General features: G+C 54.0%; 1 protein-coding gene across 3 annotated transcripts in view; it reads right to left on the bottom strand.

Annotated features, from left to right (window-relative positions):
- Window positions 1-18,778, bottom strand: part of LOC115303742 (nuclear pore membrane glycoprotein 210) — an 80,833-nt gene that overhangs the window by 26,729 nt on the left and 35,326 nt on the right. For all 3 annotated transcript variants that reach the window (XM_029953636.1, XM_029953634.1, XM_029953635.1), the window contains 9 exons: window positions 15,916-16,137; window positions 13,927-14,100; window positions 10,389-10,581; window positions 9,795-9,901; window positions 8,107-8,211; window positions 7,915-8,016; window positions 1,653-1,781; window positions 438-565; window positions 213-348 (listed from right to left, as the gene is read on the bottom strand). In XM_029953636.1, coding sequence (XP_029809496.1) covers window positions 213-348; window positions 438-565; window positions 1,653-1,781; window positions 7,915-8,016; window positions 8,107-8,211; window positions 9,795-9,901; window positions 10,389-10,581; window positions 13,927-14,100; window positions 15,916-16,137 — 1,296 coding nt within the window. The remainder of the gene's footprint in view (window positions 1-212; window positions 349-437; window positions 566-1,652; window positions 1,782-7,914; window positions 8,017-8,106; window positions 8,212-9,794; window positions 9,902-10,388; window positions 10,582-13,926; window positions 14,101-15,915; window positions 16,138-18,778) is intronic.

Genomic DNA, 18,778 nt, shown 5'->3' with positions numbered 1-18,778 from the left:
CCCTCTGGAGCTGCCTCCCCAGATCCCTGGGACTGGCAATGGCTCCCTTGTCAATCAGAGGACATCCCAGGTCACAGATCTGAACATGCTTTCTCCACAGCAGCTTCCCGGGTTACCCCCGTAACTCCCTAACACAAAAATGACACACTTCCCCCTCGGCACATGCAATGAGGGCTGGACTGGTCCCGCAGGGGGAAGAGAAACCCCTTTACCTCAATCTGCTGCGGGGCTGAGGTGAGTCGCTGTCCAGCTTTATCACTCACAGTCGCGGTGAGGCTGGTCTGGCCGACGGCCACACCATGGATGCGGAACGTGGCGGTGTAGTTATCCACAGCTTCATCGAGGGGCCTGCAACAGAGGGAGGGGCTGGGACTTCTCCCCGGAACCTGCCCGCCCTGTCCCTGAGATGCCTCTATCTGACCCCCGGGAGGACTCACACCAGTGTGATGATCGTGGAGGCTGCGCGGAGCTTCAGGTCCATGAAGGCGAAGTATTTGGCCAGGAAAGGCTTCTTGTGAAAGTCCAGCACCCGGACATATGCCTTGACCGTCTTTCCAATCTCTACCTGCATCACGGGGGACAGAAACTCAGGGTAGCCTCTGAATGACCAGTTCCATCACCTACTGTCCCCCAAGGCTTTCTGTGGAAGTACCATCCTCCTCAAACCCACGGACCTAGTTTGAACTGCAGATCATCAGTCAGTCAACAAATGAAAATCGATTAAGTGCCTACTGCATGCAGAGGGCTTTGGGGTTACTTAAAGGGATTAATAACACTCTCCACTCTTAAGAAACTAAGAATCTACTTAGTAATAAGACACAGCCAGAAGGGCATACAGCAGGAGGTCAGTAAGTGCTCACTGACCCAATAGCTTACATCTGGCACTATATAATACATACAGTAGGAACTTTAAAATACAAAGAGTCAGAAATGCTTAGTGGAGAACTAGAAGTCTCATCGGCAAATTACCAGTGGAGATAAGACCGCAGAAGGAACACTGGAGGCTCTGAGAGAGACTGTTGGCTTGTCAAGCACTCTAAGCTGCTCGAACATTCCCCTTTAAATCACTAACCATTCTCTCCAGTCAGGAAGATAGGACCCTGACAGCAGCCGTCTGTGAGCCTGACCGCAGCTCCTTCAGGTAGTTGGAGCAATAAAAATTCCCTTTTTACATTAAAGAAAAGCCTAGATCTATCACGTATTCCTTTTGCAAAAGCACTTGGCATTAGTGCAATTTACTCATTTGCCATGAGATTCCAAAGAATCCAAAACCCACACACTAGGGAGAAAACCCACGATCAGCAAGGGGTATGCCTGGCTGGCTAGTGACCTACATTAGCTAGAGACCAGGAACTCCCGAGTCGGGGCTCATGAGGGGATGACTTTGGGTGGGATTTACAACTGACCCTTACTGATGTCCAGCAGCATGAAGAAGTGGAACCTCAGAGGTTGCTCTACATCACACACACAACGACAGAGGTGAGATGACACTATGAGCTCCAAGCAACTTGGTGGGGGGGCAGAGGGGGTGCAGGGACTCAGAACCCAGGATCGGAAAAGCAAAGGGCATGAGGACAATAGCTCCCACAGAAACACCGTTCCCCCAGTCTCTGCATCAGCAACGAGGGGCCTTTTAGCAAGTGGCTACTGACCTTGTCAACCACGCGGACGTACAGCTCCCGGATGTCGGAGACGTGGACGGTGGCCTTCGCCGGGGCTGGGAAGGCCAGGCACAGGTCATGGATCATGATGGTGGACACGCCCGGGAGCAGAGGGTACACCTGAGAGGTTGGGTGGGGCTGAGTCCTAGCTGCTCCCAGCATTCCGAGCCCTCCCTCAGAAGTCCTAACCTGCCCTTGCAGAATCTCAGAACCTGCAAAGAAACCCTAGAGGCCACCACGGTCTCAAGTCCCAGCTCTGTGAGTCTTATGCATTCCAATATTCCCCTCGGCCCCAGCCGTGTCTGAAGTAGAGACCTTGTGGACATTCTGAGTGGATGGGCATACCCGGGGCACTGTGTTCTGGTCTTCACTGCCAAGACCCTTCCCCGCCTTTTTCAACCTCCTTCTTTCCCTCTCTGGGTCCAGGGACCACACATTCAGAAGCATCTCTCCCCAAGCAAACTGCACCACAGTCACTCGCCCACGTGGTAGATGCACTGCCATGCTGCGCTCTTTCGCTGAGGCATGTGTCTCGCTTAGGGGGTCTGGGAGCTGGGAGGGTGGGGGCAAGCCACAGCGCTGGTGGGTGAGTCCAGAGGGCTGCTTCCCATCTCTGACCCTGGCTTTGCTGCCTGCCGTTTGTGGTGTTATAGTCATGGTGGTGGTGGCGGGGGATGTTTACAGTGAATGGATCAGTGCTTGCCAAGCTAGAATTCCAATATCAAGAACCAGTAGAGGAAATAAAAAGCAGATTTCTGGGCCTAATGAGACAGCCAAATATGATCACATCACCCCCAGGATAAAATCCTTCAAAGGATGGGGCGCCCGAGTGGCTCAGTCAGTTAAGTGTCTAACTTTAACTCAAGTCATGATCTCACGGTTCATGGGTTCGAGCCCAATGTCGGGCTCTGTGCTGACAGACGGATTCTGTCTCCCTCTCTCTGCCCTCCCCTGCTCTCTCTCACTCAAAAATAAATAGGCATTAAAAAAAAATTTTTTTTTAATCCTTCAAAGACTGCCCAGAGAGTGAGTCCAAATCCTCAGCACGTCGTGTAAGAACATGGCCCTTGCCCACGGCTCTAAGGTCACTGCAAATCATGATCCCTCACCGCCATCAGGCTCCAGACACAGTTCTGTTCTTCAAAGCCAGCTGGCACCTACTTGCCTGCCTGCAGGCCACACAGCCCACCCTAACAGTCTGGGGCCAGTCCCCTGCACCCTGTCCTCACCTGATGCTCCTGCTCAAACACCCTCAGGAACATCCTCCCTACAGCCCACCCTAACAGTCTGGGTTCGTTCCCCTGCACCCTGTCCTCATATGTTGCTTCCTGTTTCAGCACCCTCCTCAGCAATGTCTTCCCTGACCAGACAGCTAAGGCTTCTTCACTACCTCTGCTCACTTCTCCTAGTGCAGTGTCACTGCTTATAATTCGGCCATGACGGAGGCCACAGTCTAGTGTCCTTCCTCTGCCAGGCTGTCTTCATGCCAGCTGTAGCTTCGGGGCCAAGTCTAGCACCTGGCACAGCACCAATGGGCACATACCAATTAGGTCAAGATCCATGGTCATGGCTTTAGGTTACTGCAGTTACAGCCAAGAAACGTGAGGCTGCAGCCTGCTTCCCTAGCTTTACTTTTAGCTTTGCTAAACCCTAGACCTTCTAGGAACAAAATAAAAGTCTGCAAACCCCATATACCCTCATCTCTTTGGGAAGTGCTGTGATCCAACTCCTTCAATGCACATATGGGGAGGTGAGGCCCAACTGGATGGGAATCCAGCCTGGAAGGGGCAGCACTGGGGAGAGAATCCATGTGCCTGAGCTCCTGGTTGAGGGCTCCTTCTGCCACACTCTGCCCACTGCGGGCTGCCTCCACCAACTAAAATGGAACTGTGGGCAGGGGAGGAGGGCAGAGCTGGCTGGAAAAGGCCAGAGCTGGGTGAGGCCCAAGTCCAAAGGACAGGCACCAATCTCTGCAAGATGAATGTGTTAATTAAAGGTATGAAGTGCTTGTTGCATAGTAGGTCCTTCCTTGCTGCTCTTACACTCACAGAACTTCTGCTTGAAGGACTTGCTTTGACATATAAAGAACTGGTGAGAAGGAAGAAGCCCTAAGTTTGAATCAGGGAAACACTCCTAGGGACAGGCCAGCCAACAGTGAAATAAAGGCCCCTTGCAGAGTTTTGCGGGGCTGTGAGCAGAATTCTGCGCAGCCCTCCATGCACTGTGCGGGCAACACAGCCTCCATAAAGGCCCCGGTGTGTGAGCTCCGCAGCTCCCTTGCAGGGACGTGCAGAAGCGGAAACACACCCAGGGCCCCCTCCTCATGTCCCGAATATGTATCAATAGGAAAGAGAAACATTTTCTATGAGATCATTGAAGAACTGCTGTGGGCCTTCTTGTCTCTGTGATTAAGGGAAATGAGAATGTTGCTAATTAGCAGCTGGAAGATGCCAAAGAATTGTGTAGATGTCCTTCAGAAACAACCATCTAGGAGAAGCTGCTAGGATCTGTCACAGATCATCAACGCTCTGTGAGAAACTCCCCCAAAGGTTACAGAAAAGGTGACGGGAACCACATCCCAATCTCCTCTTCAAAGGCCAGTGGTCTCTGCACAGGTGATGGGAAGCAGAGACCCCAGGGGTCAAGGTGCCTCCGGGACACCTTCTGGGGCAATGGCAGCCCTTGTAGGGCCTGCCCCACGTGATGCAGCTCATACTTTCCCAGAGTGCTAGGCTCGTCCTGTGGGACATGCCTGCACTGGCCACTCTGACCCATTCCATAAGGTCCACGGAAGGATGAGACATGTGGGCAAAGGCCAGTCCACAGGCAAGAGAGAACAGCGACAGCTCTACTAGAACTATCTGTAAAATGGGGACATCAATATTCGTCTGGACTGGAGAATCCCAGCATCAGCTGCTGATGTAGACCACACAGAGATGACCCTGGAACTACAGCATTGTGGGGCTGAACAGGGGTCCCCTGCAGGATTGTAGGGCTGAACAGGGGCTAACGGGACGTGTGGGGAAATGTGCCTCTGATGCTGAGATCCCATCTTGAGTCTTCCAGACAAGTGTTCCAGCTCCCATTTGTTTGCCTCCAAAGATGGGGCGCTCACTACCTATGGAGGCAGCCTAGTCCAACACAGGCTCTTCAAAGCATTTGTTCTTGGAGGAAACAAAGCATTTGTTCTCTCTCTGGCTGAAGGTTTATCCTCAGGGCTTACTCAAAAACGTGTGAGGTAAATATGAGTAAAGGGGTCCCCATGTATAGTTGGCACTATACACATTTTTCTGAACTTGAAACTTCCTTCTTCTTTCCTATTATTTTAATGTTCATTTTTGAGAGAGAGAGAAGATGACAATGAGTGGGGGAAGGGCAGAGAGAGTGGGAGACACGGAGTCTAAAGCAGGCACCAGGCTCTGAGTTGTCAGCACAGAGCCCGATGCAGGTCTCAAACTAGTGAGCTATGAGACCTGAGCCGAAGTCTGACGCTCAACTGACTGAAGGACCCAGGCGCTCTGAAACTTCCTTCTTCTAGATAGCAGGGGAGTTATTTTTAATCTTCAGAAGCAAAGCAAAGCAAGGATATCTCAAGCAGTCAGAATTATTTACAATTTGAGCTTTTCCTTTTAATATGAAGGAACACTCATTTACGTGGCGGGAGGGAGGGCCAGGGAATTATTTTTCTTTTATAAAGGGAACAAAAATGCTCAGGGGGCAGCTTCCTAGGGTCTCAGGCTTCTAGCAACACACATTGGTTCCCAGGTGCTGAGAGCTCGTGCTCTCTCTTGCCCTGATTCCCAGCAACACCCCTCCGAGGTCCCCCCATCTGGGCTCTGCCTTGGAGAATAGCAGGAATACTGTGACCTGCTTCCTTGCCCTTCGCTGAGGGACAGCTCCAGGGAAAAGCGTCCTCTCCAAAGACAGGTCAAGGCCAAGGCCAAGGCCAAGGCTGGCCATGGGAGGGATGTTAAAAAAAGAAATGTAAAAACAACAAAAGCCAAAAAAACCCCTCAACTGTCCTAAAAGACCCAAGCCACCAAAGCTGACACAAAAAGAAACAATGTGAATCAGCCTGTGACAAATAAAGAGACTGAATTTGTACCCCAAAAAGTACCCACGAAGAAAAGATAATGGCCCAATGGCGTCACCAGTGAATTCTACCAGACATTTCAGAGTAATTATTAGTGGAACGCTCTGGTGGCTCAGTTGGTTAAGTGATAGACTTTGGCACAGGTCATGATCTCAGTCTGTGGGTTCGAGCCCCGTGTTAGGCTCTGTGCTGACAGATGGGAGCCTGGAGCCTCCTTCAGATTCTGTGTCTCCCTCTCTCTCTGCCCCTCCCCTGCTCCCCCGCCCTCAAAAAAAAAAGATGTAAAAAAAATTAAAGGAAAAGCACGGACCAGTATTTCATGACTACAAACACAAACCAACCAAAATATCAGCAAACAAGCAAACAGAATCCAGTTACGTATGAATAGAATTCTATATCATGATCAAGTAGTGTTGTCCCAAGAAGGCAATGGAGATGGTTTAACATCTGAACGGCAATTGACACCACACATCATATCAATAGAATAACAAATTTAAAAAATCATTATCTCAAGAGATGGAGAAAACACTCAATTGTGTATGTGTATGTAAGAGCAGGGAGGAGACAGCTCAAGTGTCTGGGGTTTCTTTTTGAGGGGATGAAAACGCCCCCAAACTGACTGGGGTCATGGCTGCAGCTGCCTATGAACATACTAACCACGGCTGAGCCACACACTGTAACTACATGGATGGTCTGGTACAGGACTTGGACCACAAAAAAGCTGCTGTCACAAATAACAGAAAAGACAACTGCGTGGCTCAGTCAGCTGAGGGTTGGGCTCCTGATTTCAGCTCAGGTCATGATTCCAGGGTTGTGGGACTGAGCCCCACCCTGGCTGCATTGGGTGTGAAGCCTGCTTGGGATTCCCTCTCTCTCTCTGTCCTGCACCCCTGCTCGTGAACTTTCACTCTCTCAAAAATAAAAATGAAAACATAAAAAAAAATCACAAAAGGCCACTAGAAGCACACCGGCGGCTGTCCCTTAGACACAGTCTCTGCTTCCCACTCTGCCACAGTCCCTACCACCTCCGTTACTCTCCCACACTGAAACTAAGCCTCAGGTGCCACGTGGCACGGCCCTTCCAGATCTGTTCCTCATGGGAAATCCTGCTCGTGTCCCTCACCTACTTTCCACCTGTCCCACTCCAGAAGCAAATAATTTTGTGACGTCCGTCAGTGAATGCAAACAGAGAAACAGACCTTTGGAGTGGCCCACAGTGGCAATTTAATGACACTACTCTGGTGTCCTGTCTTTATTCCTGGCCCCCTGCAGTTATGACTTCTGGTAGCAGGGTGACACGTTCTCTGACACATTCCATAGTCAGTTTATTTTAAAGGATGCTCAGTTTCCACGACTGCAAAATAACTCATTGTGCAGATCTACAGACATCGCAGATAACAGGATTTGTTTTTACTCTTTGCTATAACTACAAAGATACTAAAAAAAAAAAAAATTAAGCAACCAAGAGAGAAGGGCTAAGTACAAAAAGACAGCATAAAAATAATCAGCCAGCCTACAGAGCAACATGGGGTGGGGGAGGGTACTGAGGGCACGGAGGCACGAACGGCTCAATCAGTATTTGCAAGAAGAGGAAGAGGGTCAGGAAGGGGATATGGAAAAACACAAAAAGCAGACACATCTTTCAAAAGCAATCTTCCTGGGGCACCTGTGTGTCTCAGTTGACTGAGTGTCCACCTCGAGTTTGGCTCGGGTCACGACTGCACGGTTCACATGGTTGGCCCTGCATCGGCCTCTGTGCTAACAGTGCAGGGCCTGCTTCGGATTCTCTTTCTGCTCCTCTCCCACTCTCTCTCTCTCTTTCCTCTCTCCCTCTCGCAAAATAAATAAGCTTTATTTGAAAAAAGCAATCTTTCTTGTGGTGTTACAGTGGTGCTTATACAATAATGGTTTAATTAAAGACTGATTGAAAGGAAACCACTAGCTAACTAATAGAGTGGGCAGTTTGCAGAGATGGAACAGAAGTCACAAAGGTCGCTCACGAATGATGAAAGTTTCACAAACAGCAAAGCAGAGACTCCAAAGACTATATTCATTGCACCTGCTGTGGTTAAGTGCCTGCTTTTGAAACAACTGCTCCGATCACCACAAGGCCACCTGACCAGGAATGACAAGGACCACGGAGATGGGCCCCGTACTCACCGTGGCCACGCCCCTGGCCTCCTGGTAGGCCACCTTGATGATGTCTGTGGTGCTGGTGTTGAGGAAGAAGTAGCCAGAGCCTTCTCTGATGTGCAGCTCCGCCTGCATGAAGGGTGGGCCTGGGTGTCGGAGCGAGCTCCCCCCAACCCCCTCCATAGGTCATGTCCGGGTAGCAGGTAGAAAGGACTGTACCTGCACTTTGGGGTGGTTGTAGATGGTCACCTCTTCTGGGCTCACCCTCACGTCCTCCACCAGGATGAGCTCTATGGAGGCCAACACAGGCGTGAGAGGGTCGTGCTGAAGGGGTGAGGCAGTGCTGTTAGATCCAAAGGCGATGGCCCAATCCCGCTCAGTGTGTGGGTCTCCCCCCACCCCCGCCCCGAAAGAGCAGCACTAGAAACCCCAGGTCCTGGCGGCACCCCCGGGCACTCATGATGTTGGGGACACAGGCCCCAGGAAAACCATACTTTGAGCCAGGCCCCATGAGAGTGGGGATTCTCACACACCCCAGGAAAAGTGGGGGTACACAGCCAATGGCCTGCTGTGTGAGGCACAGGCAAACAGCCCAAGCATGGAGGGGAGGGGTGTGGAGGTATCCTCATGGGGGCTCACAGGGGACGTGGCCCAGCCCTCGCTCCTGTGGGGGTGCCCATATCCGTACGTGATGCCACCCAAGTCCTTCCAGGGAGATTGCTGGACCCCACCCAGCCCTGTACTCACGTGTGAACCCCTACCCTGCACCCAGCCCTGGGCTGTGACAACTGTCCTCCAGCAGTGACGCAAACTTAATTGAATGTTGGGATTAAATTAAAAAAGAAAGTAAAGGGAAGTACTGGGTCAGAGTGTAGGTCGGCTGTGATGCCCCAGAAGGGCCAGGTAGGGGTGGGGGGACTCTCAAGTGAGTAGACACCCAGAGGGGAAGGTGTGTGTGTGTGCAGGTCACTAGAGAAACGCCCACAGGCCAAAGAGCCTAAGTGCACAGGCCCTGAAGGGGGAGGCCCCTGAGGCCACCCACAGCCAAGGGACTCCCTGTAAGAATTCGGACAGACAACGGAGGGGCACAGGGTGTGCTCCTTCAGGCCTCTGCCCCCAGCCACCCTCAGTGCCACTCCCACTGGGGTCTCTACTCCCTTGCTCCCCACCCAGGGGACAATTTCAAGCCCCGTATCCTGGCCTTTAGGGTCCTTTGGAACCCAGTCCCACCTTCTCCTTCCAGCAGCCATTATCTGCTGTCTTCGCCCTATTCAAAACCCAAGTTGGAGTGCACATCATTCAGCAGGGCCACTCTCGGGGAGCCCTTCCACGCACCCACTTGCCACCCAAAAGCAGTGCCTCTGCCAGGGCCCACGAGATGCTGGGGTGGGGAGGCAAGGGTCAGCAGGCCTTGACCCAAGTGTATGCGGACGGTAGCAACAATTTGTATGTGGAGGGGTCTCTGTCCCGTAGCAGGGGGAGTGCAAGGGGAGTTCAGGGGGATCTGAGGCCTTGGCAGCTACTCTGTGCCCAGGGCTCAGGGACTACTTCCTAGAGGCTGACACTGAGCTGGGCCTAATGAACTAGAGGGCCCCCCGGTGGCAAGGAGGGAGTGAGGGCACAGCATTCCAGGCAGCGAGCACTGCAGCTGCACAGGCATGGAGGTCAGGCCCCCTGGGCACAACCTCAGGTGGGGTCTGAGGTCAGGGCCAGGCCGCCTGAACGCCCGGTGCGTGGGGCATGCGTGGGGCGGGGGGCTGGCGGCCATGGGCCAGCAGGAAGGCGCTGGAAGCAGGAACGGGTTAGTGAACAGAGGCCGCAAGGGGGCTCCAGATGCTGGGACGCTGGCAGGACGTGGGCAGAGGCAGGGGGGGGCATCCCTGCCACCGGTGGGCCTGAGGATGTACCGGCTGCACCACTCTGGCCGCGCTGAGGTGGGACTGCTGGTAGCCGGTCGCTGTGGCAGAGAGGGCTGTGGTCCCTGAAGCCTTGTGGACCGAGATGGCCTGCAAGCCTGAGTCCGGGGAGAGGAAAACAGATGTCAGGATTTTGCCTGGGCAGCAGCGCCCCCTCCTCCTGATCTGCAGTTTATAACCTGCACAGGGTCCTGGAAGTACATCACTGGGTCTGCTGAAGGTGCATGCACCATAAGAATTAGCGGGCCCTGAGCAAAAGTGCTGGGGGGGGGGGCGGTATGTGAGACTCAACATGGCCGCCGAGGGGTCTATGAGGGCAGCGTGGCTCTGAGCGGCACGGGTCTCAGAGGCTGGCTGATCTGTTCCACCTGGGCTGTTTCCCTATCCCTAAAATAGGGATTCTGGCTCCTGCCTCACAGAATGTGCAGGATCAAAGCAGAGCAATGAGCTTGCTTCCTTTCTGTCCTGGATGAAGGGGAGTCCCAGACAAAAGCCCCCAGTGGCCCCCAGTCCTCCTTAGCACCCCTGTGGTCTGCCTGGGGCTTCACGACACCGCATCCTCCCGACCTGGGTCGTCAGGCTCACCGTGCAGCCTCTTCTGGCCGCTCCCGTCGTCCCGGGCCACCAGCTGCATGGGCAGGTCAAGGTTGATGCTGGCCAGCGATGGCCTGGTCGACTCCCACTGGATGTTCAGAGAGCTGAAGTTGTCGAATCTGCGGCCCTGCTGGTCGTAGGCGGTCAGGTCCAGCAGGGGGTTGCGGTGACTGGAGACTGGGACCTGCAGGAAGCGAAGGTCAGCCGTTGTGGCCGTGCCCAGGCCTGGGGGCAGCCACTCTTGACCGTGCGACACACCCTGAACCTGGCTGATAGCCTGGGGGGGCTCCCTGGATTCTGGTGATTGAGGGGGGCAGGTCACTAACTACTGCTGCCCAGCTGTCAAGATGCTTCACAGCCTCTTAGTCCAGCCTGTGGTCCTCAAAGCACAAGTTTGCTCTTCAAGGGGGCCTTGGCAATATCTGAAAGCATTTTTGATTTTTACAACTGGGTGAGGGTGCAACAGGCATGCAGGGGGTATAGGTCAGGGATGTTGCCTAACACCCTATAATGCACAGGACAGCCCTCAAGAAGTAAGGTTCTGGCCCCAGAGATCAGGACACCCCCCCTAGAGCCCTGCCACCCAAGCCAGGCTGCTCTCTCCTTCCTCTCTGGTCTTACCTTTCCAAACCCTTCCCACCTCCTCCCTGCCCCACGTACCCGGAGCCCCTCCAAGAGGAACCCTGCCCCTGCCCGGGTTTAATAGGAACGTCAGAGCCATTCAGCTGCAAGGCTCCTTGCAGAACCAAGTTCTCACCCGATCCTTATGTGTCCCAGCGAAATGGGAGCAGTCATCCCTACATTAAGGGTGAGGAAGCAGAGTCCCAGGGAAGAAAAGGGACAAATCAAAGGCAATGCAGCGAATGAGTGGTGCACCCTTCAGAGGTCAGCTACAAATCCTGAATGACTAACTGCTCTCTCATTACCTCTTGCTCGCCAAGAAAATCCGCCCCTGAGAGCCCAAGCCAAGTCACCCTCCTTCCTCCCAGATGCTGGTTCATCCCAAAGGCAGGGGGGAGGTGAAGCAGGGACCCCCCCCCCCGCCGAGTCCACAGACATCCCAGTCCGCTGCCTGGATGGGAGCCGCTGCCCCTCCCCACCCAGGCACGCCACCAGCTGCCCACAGCCTTAGTTTCTCTACCTGTGAAGTGGAAGAGCAACAGAGCCCAGCTCCCAGGGCTCTGTTGAAAACAAGGGTCGTATGAGACCATTAGAAAGGGGTTGGCTCCCTGTGACACTCGTGCAGGCAGGGACACGGCAGTTGTGCCCAGTTCTCCCACACACGTGGGTCTGGGACTGAGGACTGGACTTCTTTGGCCTTTGTAAGTTAGGAGTGACTGTGTCTGACTTGCTCTGACCCATGAAAGGTGAAACAGGACTTAAAACAATTCCGGGGGGGAAGGCTTTCACGGCCAGGGCACAAACCACCATCATCCGCTGTCATCCAAGGAGTACAGGCCCCGACTGATGTCAGCTGCTGTCTGGCTCGTGACCTCACACCCAGGGGACCAGCAGGGCGCCTTTTCCAGAAGAGTCCAGGCTTCGCAGGACTACAGTAAAGGGGCAATTCGCTAAAATCATGAAAGTGATTTCCAGTGTGAAGCTCTCAGGACATTCACCTCAACAGCCGCCAGAGTCAGGGGTGGGGAGGTGGGGGAGAAAGTCCGGAACACACAGACTCTCAGCCTGGGAACGACGGCCATCGTCTGCACCCTGCCGGTAACACCCAGGCCTGAGCTGGGGTAAATGTGGCGTCATGGGGACAAGCCTCTGGAGGGGCTCTGGGCTCGGGGCCAGTTCTCCTCACCTGTCAGGAGGGAACACAGGCAGGTGCATCTTGCTCAGCCCCCTGGGGTCAGTGACAGTACCCCGAGGCTGGCGCAAAGCGTCCTCATTTGGAACTGTTGTCGTCAAGGTGCTGACCCATCAGGGACCAGACCGGGGGCAGCAGGGGGCTCACATGCCCAGGGACCTCAGAGCCCACCAGAAGAGCAGGAAGAAAAGTCAACTAAACTCGCAGGGGACATGGAGGCCAAGAGCCACATGCCAGACAGGAGGGAGTGGCCTCAAGTCCTAGACGCTGGAGTCTGGGGCCTCCCACAGAGCTTCACAGAAATGCACTTCGACCGCACAGAGCCATCCTCCTCCTCCGTCACCCACGGGGAGCTGAGTCCTGAATCTCTCTGCCCCCTTGGGAGAGGCCACCTGCAGAGACAACTTCTGACAGCTTCTGTCAGGGGCACAGAGGACATGCACTGCGCACTTTCAGGGGAAACAGCAAAGACGGGAGGGACTCCCACCCCCAGAACAGGGCCCTCAGGGACTACCAAGGCAGGGGCCAGAAGGACATGGTGCCTTGGGGGCCGATCACGGGGGTCGGAATAGAAGCAGCTGCAGGGCCACAGAGGGGGCACTGCACTCACAGGTGGGTGGCTCTAGGGCCTCCAAGACCTCATCCACCTCTGAGCCTTGTGGGCAAACTCATGAAGGAGATGTGACAAGCCTGGCAACACAGATGGTCCCAGCGACAGGGAATAAGGCACACAGGGGCAGCTCCTGGCACACACACCTGCTCTGATTACTGCGTGGGCAACAGGGATGCAGAAACCCCAGGTAGCCTCAGGGCCTTTGCACATGCTGTTCTACCTACCTGGAACACCCTTACCTCAGCTCTTCTTGGCCGCCATCTCCTGAAACGGTATGTGTCCTCCTCATGGAGGCCTTTTCTGACTCAATCTGAGAAGGCCTCCCCCCTACCCTGCCTCACTTGCTCCACAGCAGTTCTGACCCTCTGTGGGACTCCTGACCTCCTGTCACCTCCCTGGAGCAGGTGTCTCACCTCCCCGGAGTATTCTTTTATTCTAGAACACTGGACTCTGTGCCCAGCACAGAGAAGGCGCTCAACAAATACATGGTAAAGGAATGAGGGGAAAGAAACCTGCCTAGACTCTGCCTCTGAGAAGGGGCTGGGGTGAGGGCCGGCCGGGGAATGTCCGTACCCCTGACCCTGAACCGCAGGGCTCCTCACATGTGTGGTCTCTGGGTGTCTTGGCGTGGAGGGCTAGGCTGGCCACAAGCCCAGGTGGACCAGACCTGTGGGCTTCACCTTCCATCCCTGCTGGTCACACATCCTCTGCCTCCCACACATACATCTGAAGCACAGCCCCACGCCCCCCACCCTTGGAGAGCACTGCAGCTGCTCACCCTCCCTTAGCAGCGCCCCCAACCACACACACACTGCCCACAGACGGCAGCCCTGAGTCACAAAAGAAAATGAGTTTTACCAACCGCCCAGTGCCACCCAGAGAAGGGCGCTGACTCTGGGGCCAGAGATGCGCTACTCCCACCTGGCCCAGCAGCTGTGACACTGGGCAAGTGTCCTCGCCTCTCTGGGTCTTCCCCCCTGGGATGTGACACCCGCACAAAAGCAGGCTCCATGCAGGGCTGGCGGAGCATGGGGTGGGGGTGGCACCGCTCCGACCGTTACCTTCCCAGCCCCCCACTGACCCCGCAAGCACTGCCCACTCACCACTTGCTTGTTCTGCTGCAGCAGCGGACAGGACAGGTCCAGCTGGGGGCTGGCGTAGACGGGCGTCAGGGTGAGCCTGGAGGGCGGGGCGCAGACGCACTTCACCACAGCGGGCTCCAGCGCGGGGAAGGGGTTGGTGACGCTGGGCTTGTTCCCCACGGACAGGGCGATGACCTAGCGAGGTGTAGGAGCAGTCAGGGTCTGAGTGCCTGCCTGCTCCACCGTGAGCCTGGCCTCCCCACCCAGCAACCTTAGACTCAGTTTGCCGCTCTGTGGAATGGGAAGACAAGAGCTCCCTGACCAGGGGGTTATAAAGGTCCAGTGACCTCTTGTCACAAGCACGAGGCCTTCACACGCAGGGTCCAGCGCCGAGGGGGCACCTCAGGGCCTGATAATGACACACGCTTTCTTCAGGACACAGTGGTCTGGTGCAGAGCCCCTCACCCTTCCTGATCCCAAGAAAGGGCAGAGGGCACTTTCCATGCTGGCCTGCAGGGTCTCGGCCTCCACCCTGGAGCCCAAGGAACTGAGGCACATGGCATGGGAGTGGAAGGTCCCGGAGGCACCTCTGTTCAGAGGCCCGACCCCTACAGCCTAGGGCGGGACGCAGAGGAGCAAGCCTAGCCAGGGGGAAGAACATTCTCCAGCTTCGTTCTGGACCGAGTTTACACTTAACATGCTATTATATTTCTTTTTCTTATTAATTAAAAAAAAGAAAAGAAGAAAAAGCCGGTGGGAATTAAGGCCTCTCACTGCATCCTTTCTCCTCACACCAAGGGAGTCCAGTGTGCAAGCTTCATAAGGGCACATAAGGGTGGTTGTGCGTGTGTTTTCACATCAGCTGACACTATTCATGTACGAGAAGATTCTCCCATTCCCCAAAGACGTGTGTTCTCTCCTATCATCCTTTTTTAAAAAAATTTTTATAAACATTTTGTTTTAGGGGCACGTAGGTGGTACAGTCGGTTGAGCATCCAACTTAGGCTCAGGTCATGATCTCGCAGTTCATGAGTTCGAGCCCCACATCGGGCTCTGTGCTGACCGCTCAGAGCCTGGAGCCTGCCATCAGATTCTGTGTCTCCCTCCTTCTCTGACCCTCCCCTGCTCTCACTATCGCTCTCTCTCTCTCAAAAAAATTTTTTTTAAAAAACATAAAAAAATTTTATTTTAGAGAGAGAGCACGAGAGCATGGGAGAGGTGCAGAGGGAGAAAGAGAGAGAATCTCAAGCAGTCTCCATGCTCCATGCAGAGCCCGACACAGGGTTCGATCCCAAGACCCTGGGTTCGTGACCTGAGCTGAAGTCAAGATTTGGATGCGCTGCCAGCAGCACCCCTGGGCGCCCCTCTCCTGTCATTCATGGCTCACGCTGGCCTTACACCTCACTTTGTGTGGGCGGCCCTGAGCCTCCGGGGTACCAGGCACAGGCACCTGGTGGGTCGCTGCACTCTATCCAGCCCCCTCCAGCCCAGGTCACAGTCAAAACTGTTGTGTTCAGTCTACCCAGTCACTTAATTGTTTTGGTTTTCATTCAGTGTTGGGAACAACAAAAACTGGACATTTCATAGGAAAAAAAAAAATTGGGATTCCTGGCTTATCCTGAAACACCAAAAACCATCTGCCACATCCAGGCCAAGGCCGTGCTCATTTGTAATATCTGCCTGGACCCTGGAGGCCTCTGGCTGTGACCCCCGATCTCATGCCATCATCTGATTTGGTGGCAGAAAATGATGTGTCCCAGAGAGAAAAGAGGTCCCCCAGTAGGGGAGAAGGAGCCGAGACTGGCAAGGCCCAGCAAAGCCACCATGTGCCGGGACTGTCCCAGCTGCTCCCCTGGGTCGACCTGCCTGCACCCGCTCGTCAGTCCGCCTCACTGAGCCTCAGTTTTCCTGTCTGTGAAATGGTACTGTAAGCACAGCAGAGTGCTCGGGGAACGCGACTTTGCACCCTCCCTCTGCGCAAGGTGAGTGCAGGGGTGGCCTCGCTCTCACCTGCTCGCCCAAGGCCTGGCAGGTCACGAGGATCCAGTGTTGCTGGTAATTCCGGGAGGTGGAGGGCCCGAAGAGAGCCAGACTGATGCCGCCTGGGTCCTCAGCGGTGGCGTTCCGGAAGAACTTGGAAGGCTCGAGGACCCAGGGTCGGGGACCTCCTTCGAACAGCATCTCCTTTGAGGAGCCGAGGGTCACCAAGGCAACAGAGGAGGGGTCCACAGCCTGGTGGGAAAACAGGACAGTCAGCCCTCTCTGGAAGGCCTCACCCTGCAGCCGACTCACCCCTGCAGAGGTCAGGTGAGCTTCAACTCCTCCTCTGAACACAGTTCACTCATCATCGAAACTACCAGGACTGCCATCCAGATCAAAAGCACACGAGTGCCCTGGGAAGACCTGTGTCCTCACTCTCTGCTATACTCCTGGGGGTGGGGCTACACGGACTTGCCTCTTCTGTAAAATGACAAATAAAAGCCTTGAAAATACCCACAGCACTTGCCCTTGAACCCAGGACCTCCTCACCTAAAATCTAACAGAACAACAGAACAGGAAGACAGAAACAAGGTCATGCACATCACATTCCATCACACGATTTCCTTGTATAGCAAATCACAGGCAACAGCTAAAACCCACAGTGCAGGGCTGCCTAAATCTACGAGGTGCACCCACATGGCGGGAGGTCATACGGGTCCCTGGGGCAGTGCGCACAACAAGCTGGATGCAAAGCTGCCTGTAGAGTTTGGTCCCAGCCATGTGGCTTTACAAGGCATAAAGCAATCCTACAAAGAAGTGCCCCAGATACCAGAGGGAAATGCAAGCAGCCTGTCCTTGCTGGCAGTCTGTCTCCTTTTTACTCCACGGAGTCTCCCACACTTTCTACAACATGTGGATAACCTTCCGTGGGGATGGGGGGTGGGCAAGCCTTTTTTTGCCTGATTTGTTCCTAGCACTTAGTACAGTACCTGGCACAGGGCCGGTGTTCAATCATTATTTGGTGAAGGAAAGAGTGCACATTAAGTCCTAAAAGTACTCAATAAATAAGGACAAATTAAAATCATTTTTTCAGGAGCACCTGGGTCACTCAGTCAGTTAAGCATCCGACTTCGGCTCAGGTCATGATCTCAAAGTCTGAGTTGGAGCTCCTCATTGGGCTCTGTGCTGACAGCCTGGAGCCTGGACCTGCTTCAGATTCTGTGTCTCCCTCTCTGCCCCTTCCCTGCTTGTGCATGGGTGCTCTCTCTCTCAAAAATAAATGCAGCCTTGCTCCCTGGCTCCCTGCTGGGCTTACTTCGTCTCCTGCTCCAGAGGGTCTCACTGAGGTTGCCCCAGCTACTCACTTACCAGTGGCTTCCCTGTTGAACCCCCACCCCTCAAGGATGGCCTGATGTCCCTTCCATGTCACCCCTGCACTTAACCGTTCAGTAGCATCTGCTGTCCTCAGAAGAAAGGCTGAGTTAGCCCAGGATCCAGGCTCTCCTAGGCCAGCCTTCGCCTCCTCTCACCTTAGACACGCCCTCACCTCCCCTGACTCACGCCTTCCTCCAAGAAGCCCCTGCTTCACCCGGGGACATCTAGCCTGCCAGGGCGGACGGCTCATTCTCTGGCCCCTGCTTGGCCTCGTGTCTGCACATGGCAAGGACATGACTGGTCCGGGGCTCTACCTCCCTCATCAGCCTCAGGGCTCATTAAAAGTAGGACGTGTTTTCTTCTAGAACCACTGCAGTCAGACTGTATGAGAAATGGAAAACGTAGAGAAAACAAAAATGTTTTTTTTTTAAAAAAGGGGGAAATTACAACGACCCTGTGATACTATTTCTTAACTGTGTGATTAGCAAGAATCTCAAAGTCTGAGCACACTCTCTGCCGCTGAGTCTATAAAGAACCATGCGCTCCTTTTAAAAAATTTAGTTATTCACTTTCTTCCTTAACTTTTTATTGAGATATAACTACATATAACATTGTATTGGCTACAGATGTGCAGCATAACAATGTGATATTTGTATATACGGTTGACCTTTGAACTCCGCAGGGGTTAGGGGCGGTGACCCGCCGAGCAGTCAAAAGTCCACATGTAACTCTTGACTCCCCCAAAAAGGGATGTGAGATTTCTAAGTAGCCTTTTTTTAGGTTTTATTTACTTATTTTGAGAGAGAAGGACAGAGAGGGAGAGAGAGACTCTCAAGCAGGCTCTGCGCTGTCAGAACAGAGCCCGACATGGGGCACAAATTCACGAACCATGAGACCATGACCCAAGCCCATACCAAGAATCGGATGTTTAACTGAGCCACCAGGCACCCCTAAGTATCTTTCTAATATAGGTGTAACTTTGGAACTATATAACTTATATATACACAAAAATAAAAACAAAAACAAACAGCAAACTCTAAAGCTGACCATCGGAAACAGAGCAGTCTGACAGACTGATCCTCACAATGTGGCCATGACCAGGCATGCATCAGTCCCCTGCTCTTGGCCTGAATGATTCTGCCCCCTCTCATGAGTCCCAGCATCTTTCAGAACAAGAGCTGCAAACACCTGTTACTCTGATTTGGGGGTCCCCGGAGCTGGTTCTGAGGGTAGAGTCAGTACCGGGCACTATAGGGTGCCAGGATCCATCAGCGATGTCTGCTGTGGGCGTAGCACAGATACACACAGGGGCCCTGTATGAATCAGCCCCGAGTCCACTGGGCAGGGGCCACCTCTCCTTCAGCACGGCCAGCATGCTGGGAGTGTGGGGGCACCATTCACACAGATCGAGCGAGTCCTTAGCTTAACAGCTAGAACACACAGAACTTGACAGCTACGTCCGGGTCTGGCTTCCCCAAGCTCTACTCTGCTAGAATCCTTGGAGCTTTGAGTGTTGGTG

This window comes from Suricata suricatta, chromosome 10 (genome assembly GCF_006229205.1).
Source record: "Suricata suricatta isolate VVHF042 chromosome 10, meerkat_22Aug2017_6uvM2_HiC, whole genome shotgun sequence".
Classification (NCBI taxonomy): Eukaryota; Metazoa; Chordata; class Mammalia; order Carnivora; family Herpestidae; genus Suricata; species Suricata suricatta.
The sequence above is the reverse complement of the archived record's forward strand: the minus strand, read 5'-3'. Positions and strand labels throughout refer to the sequence as shown.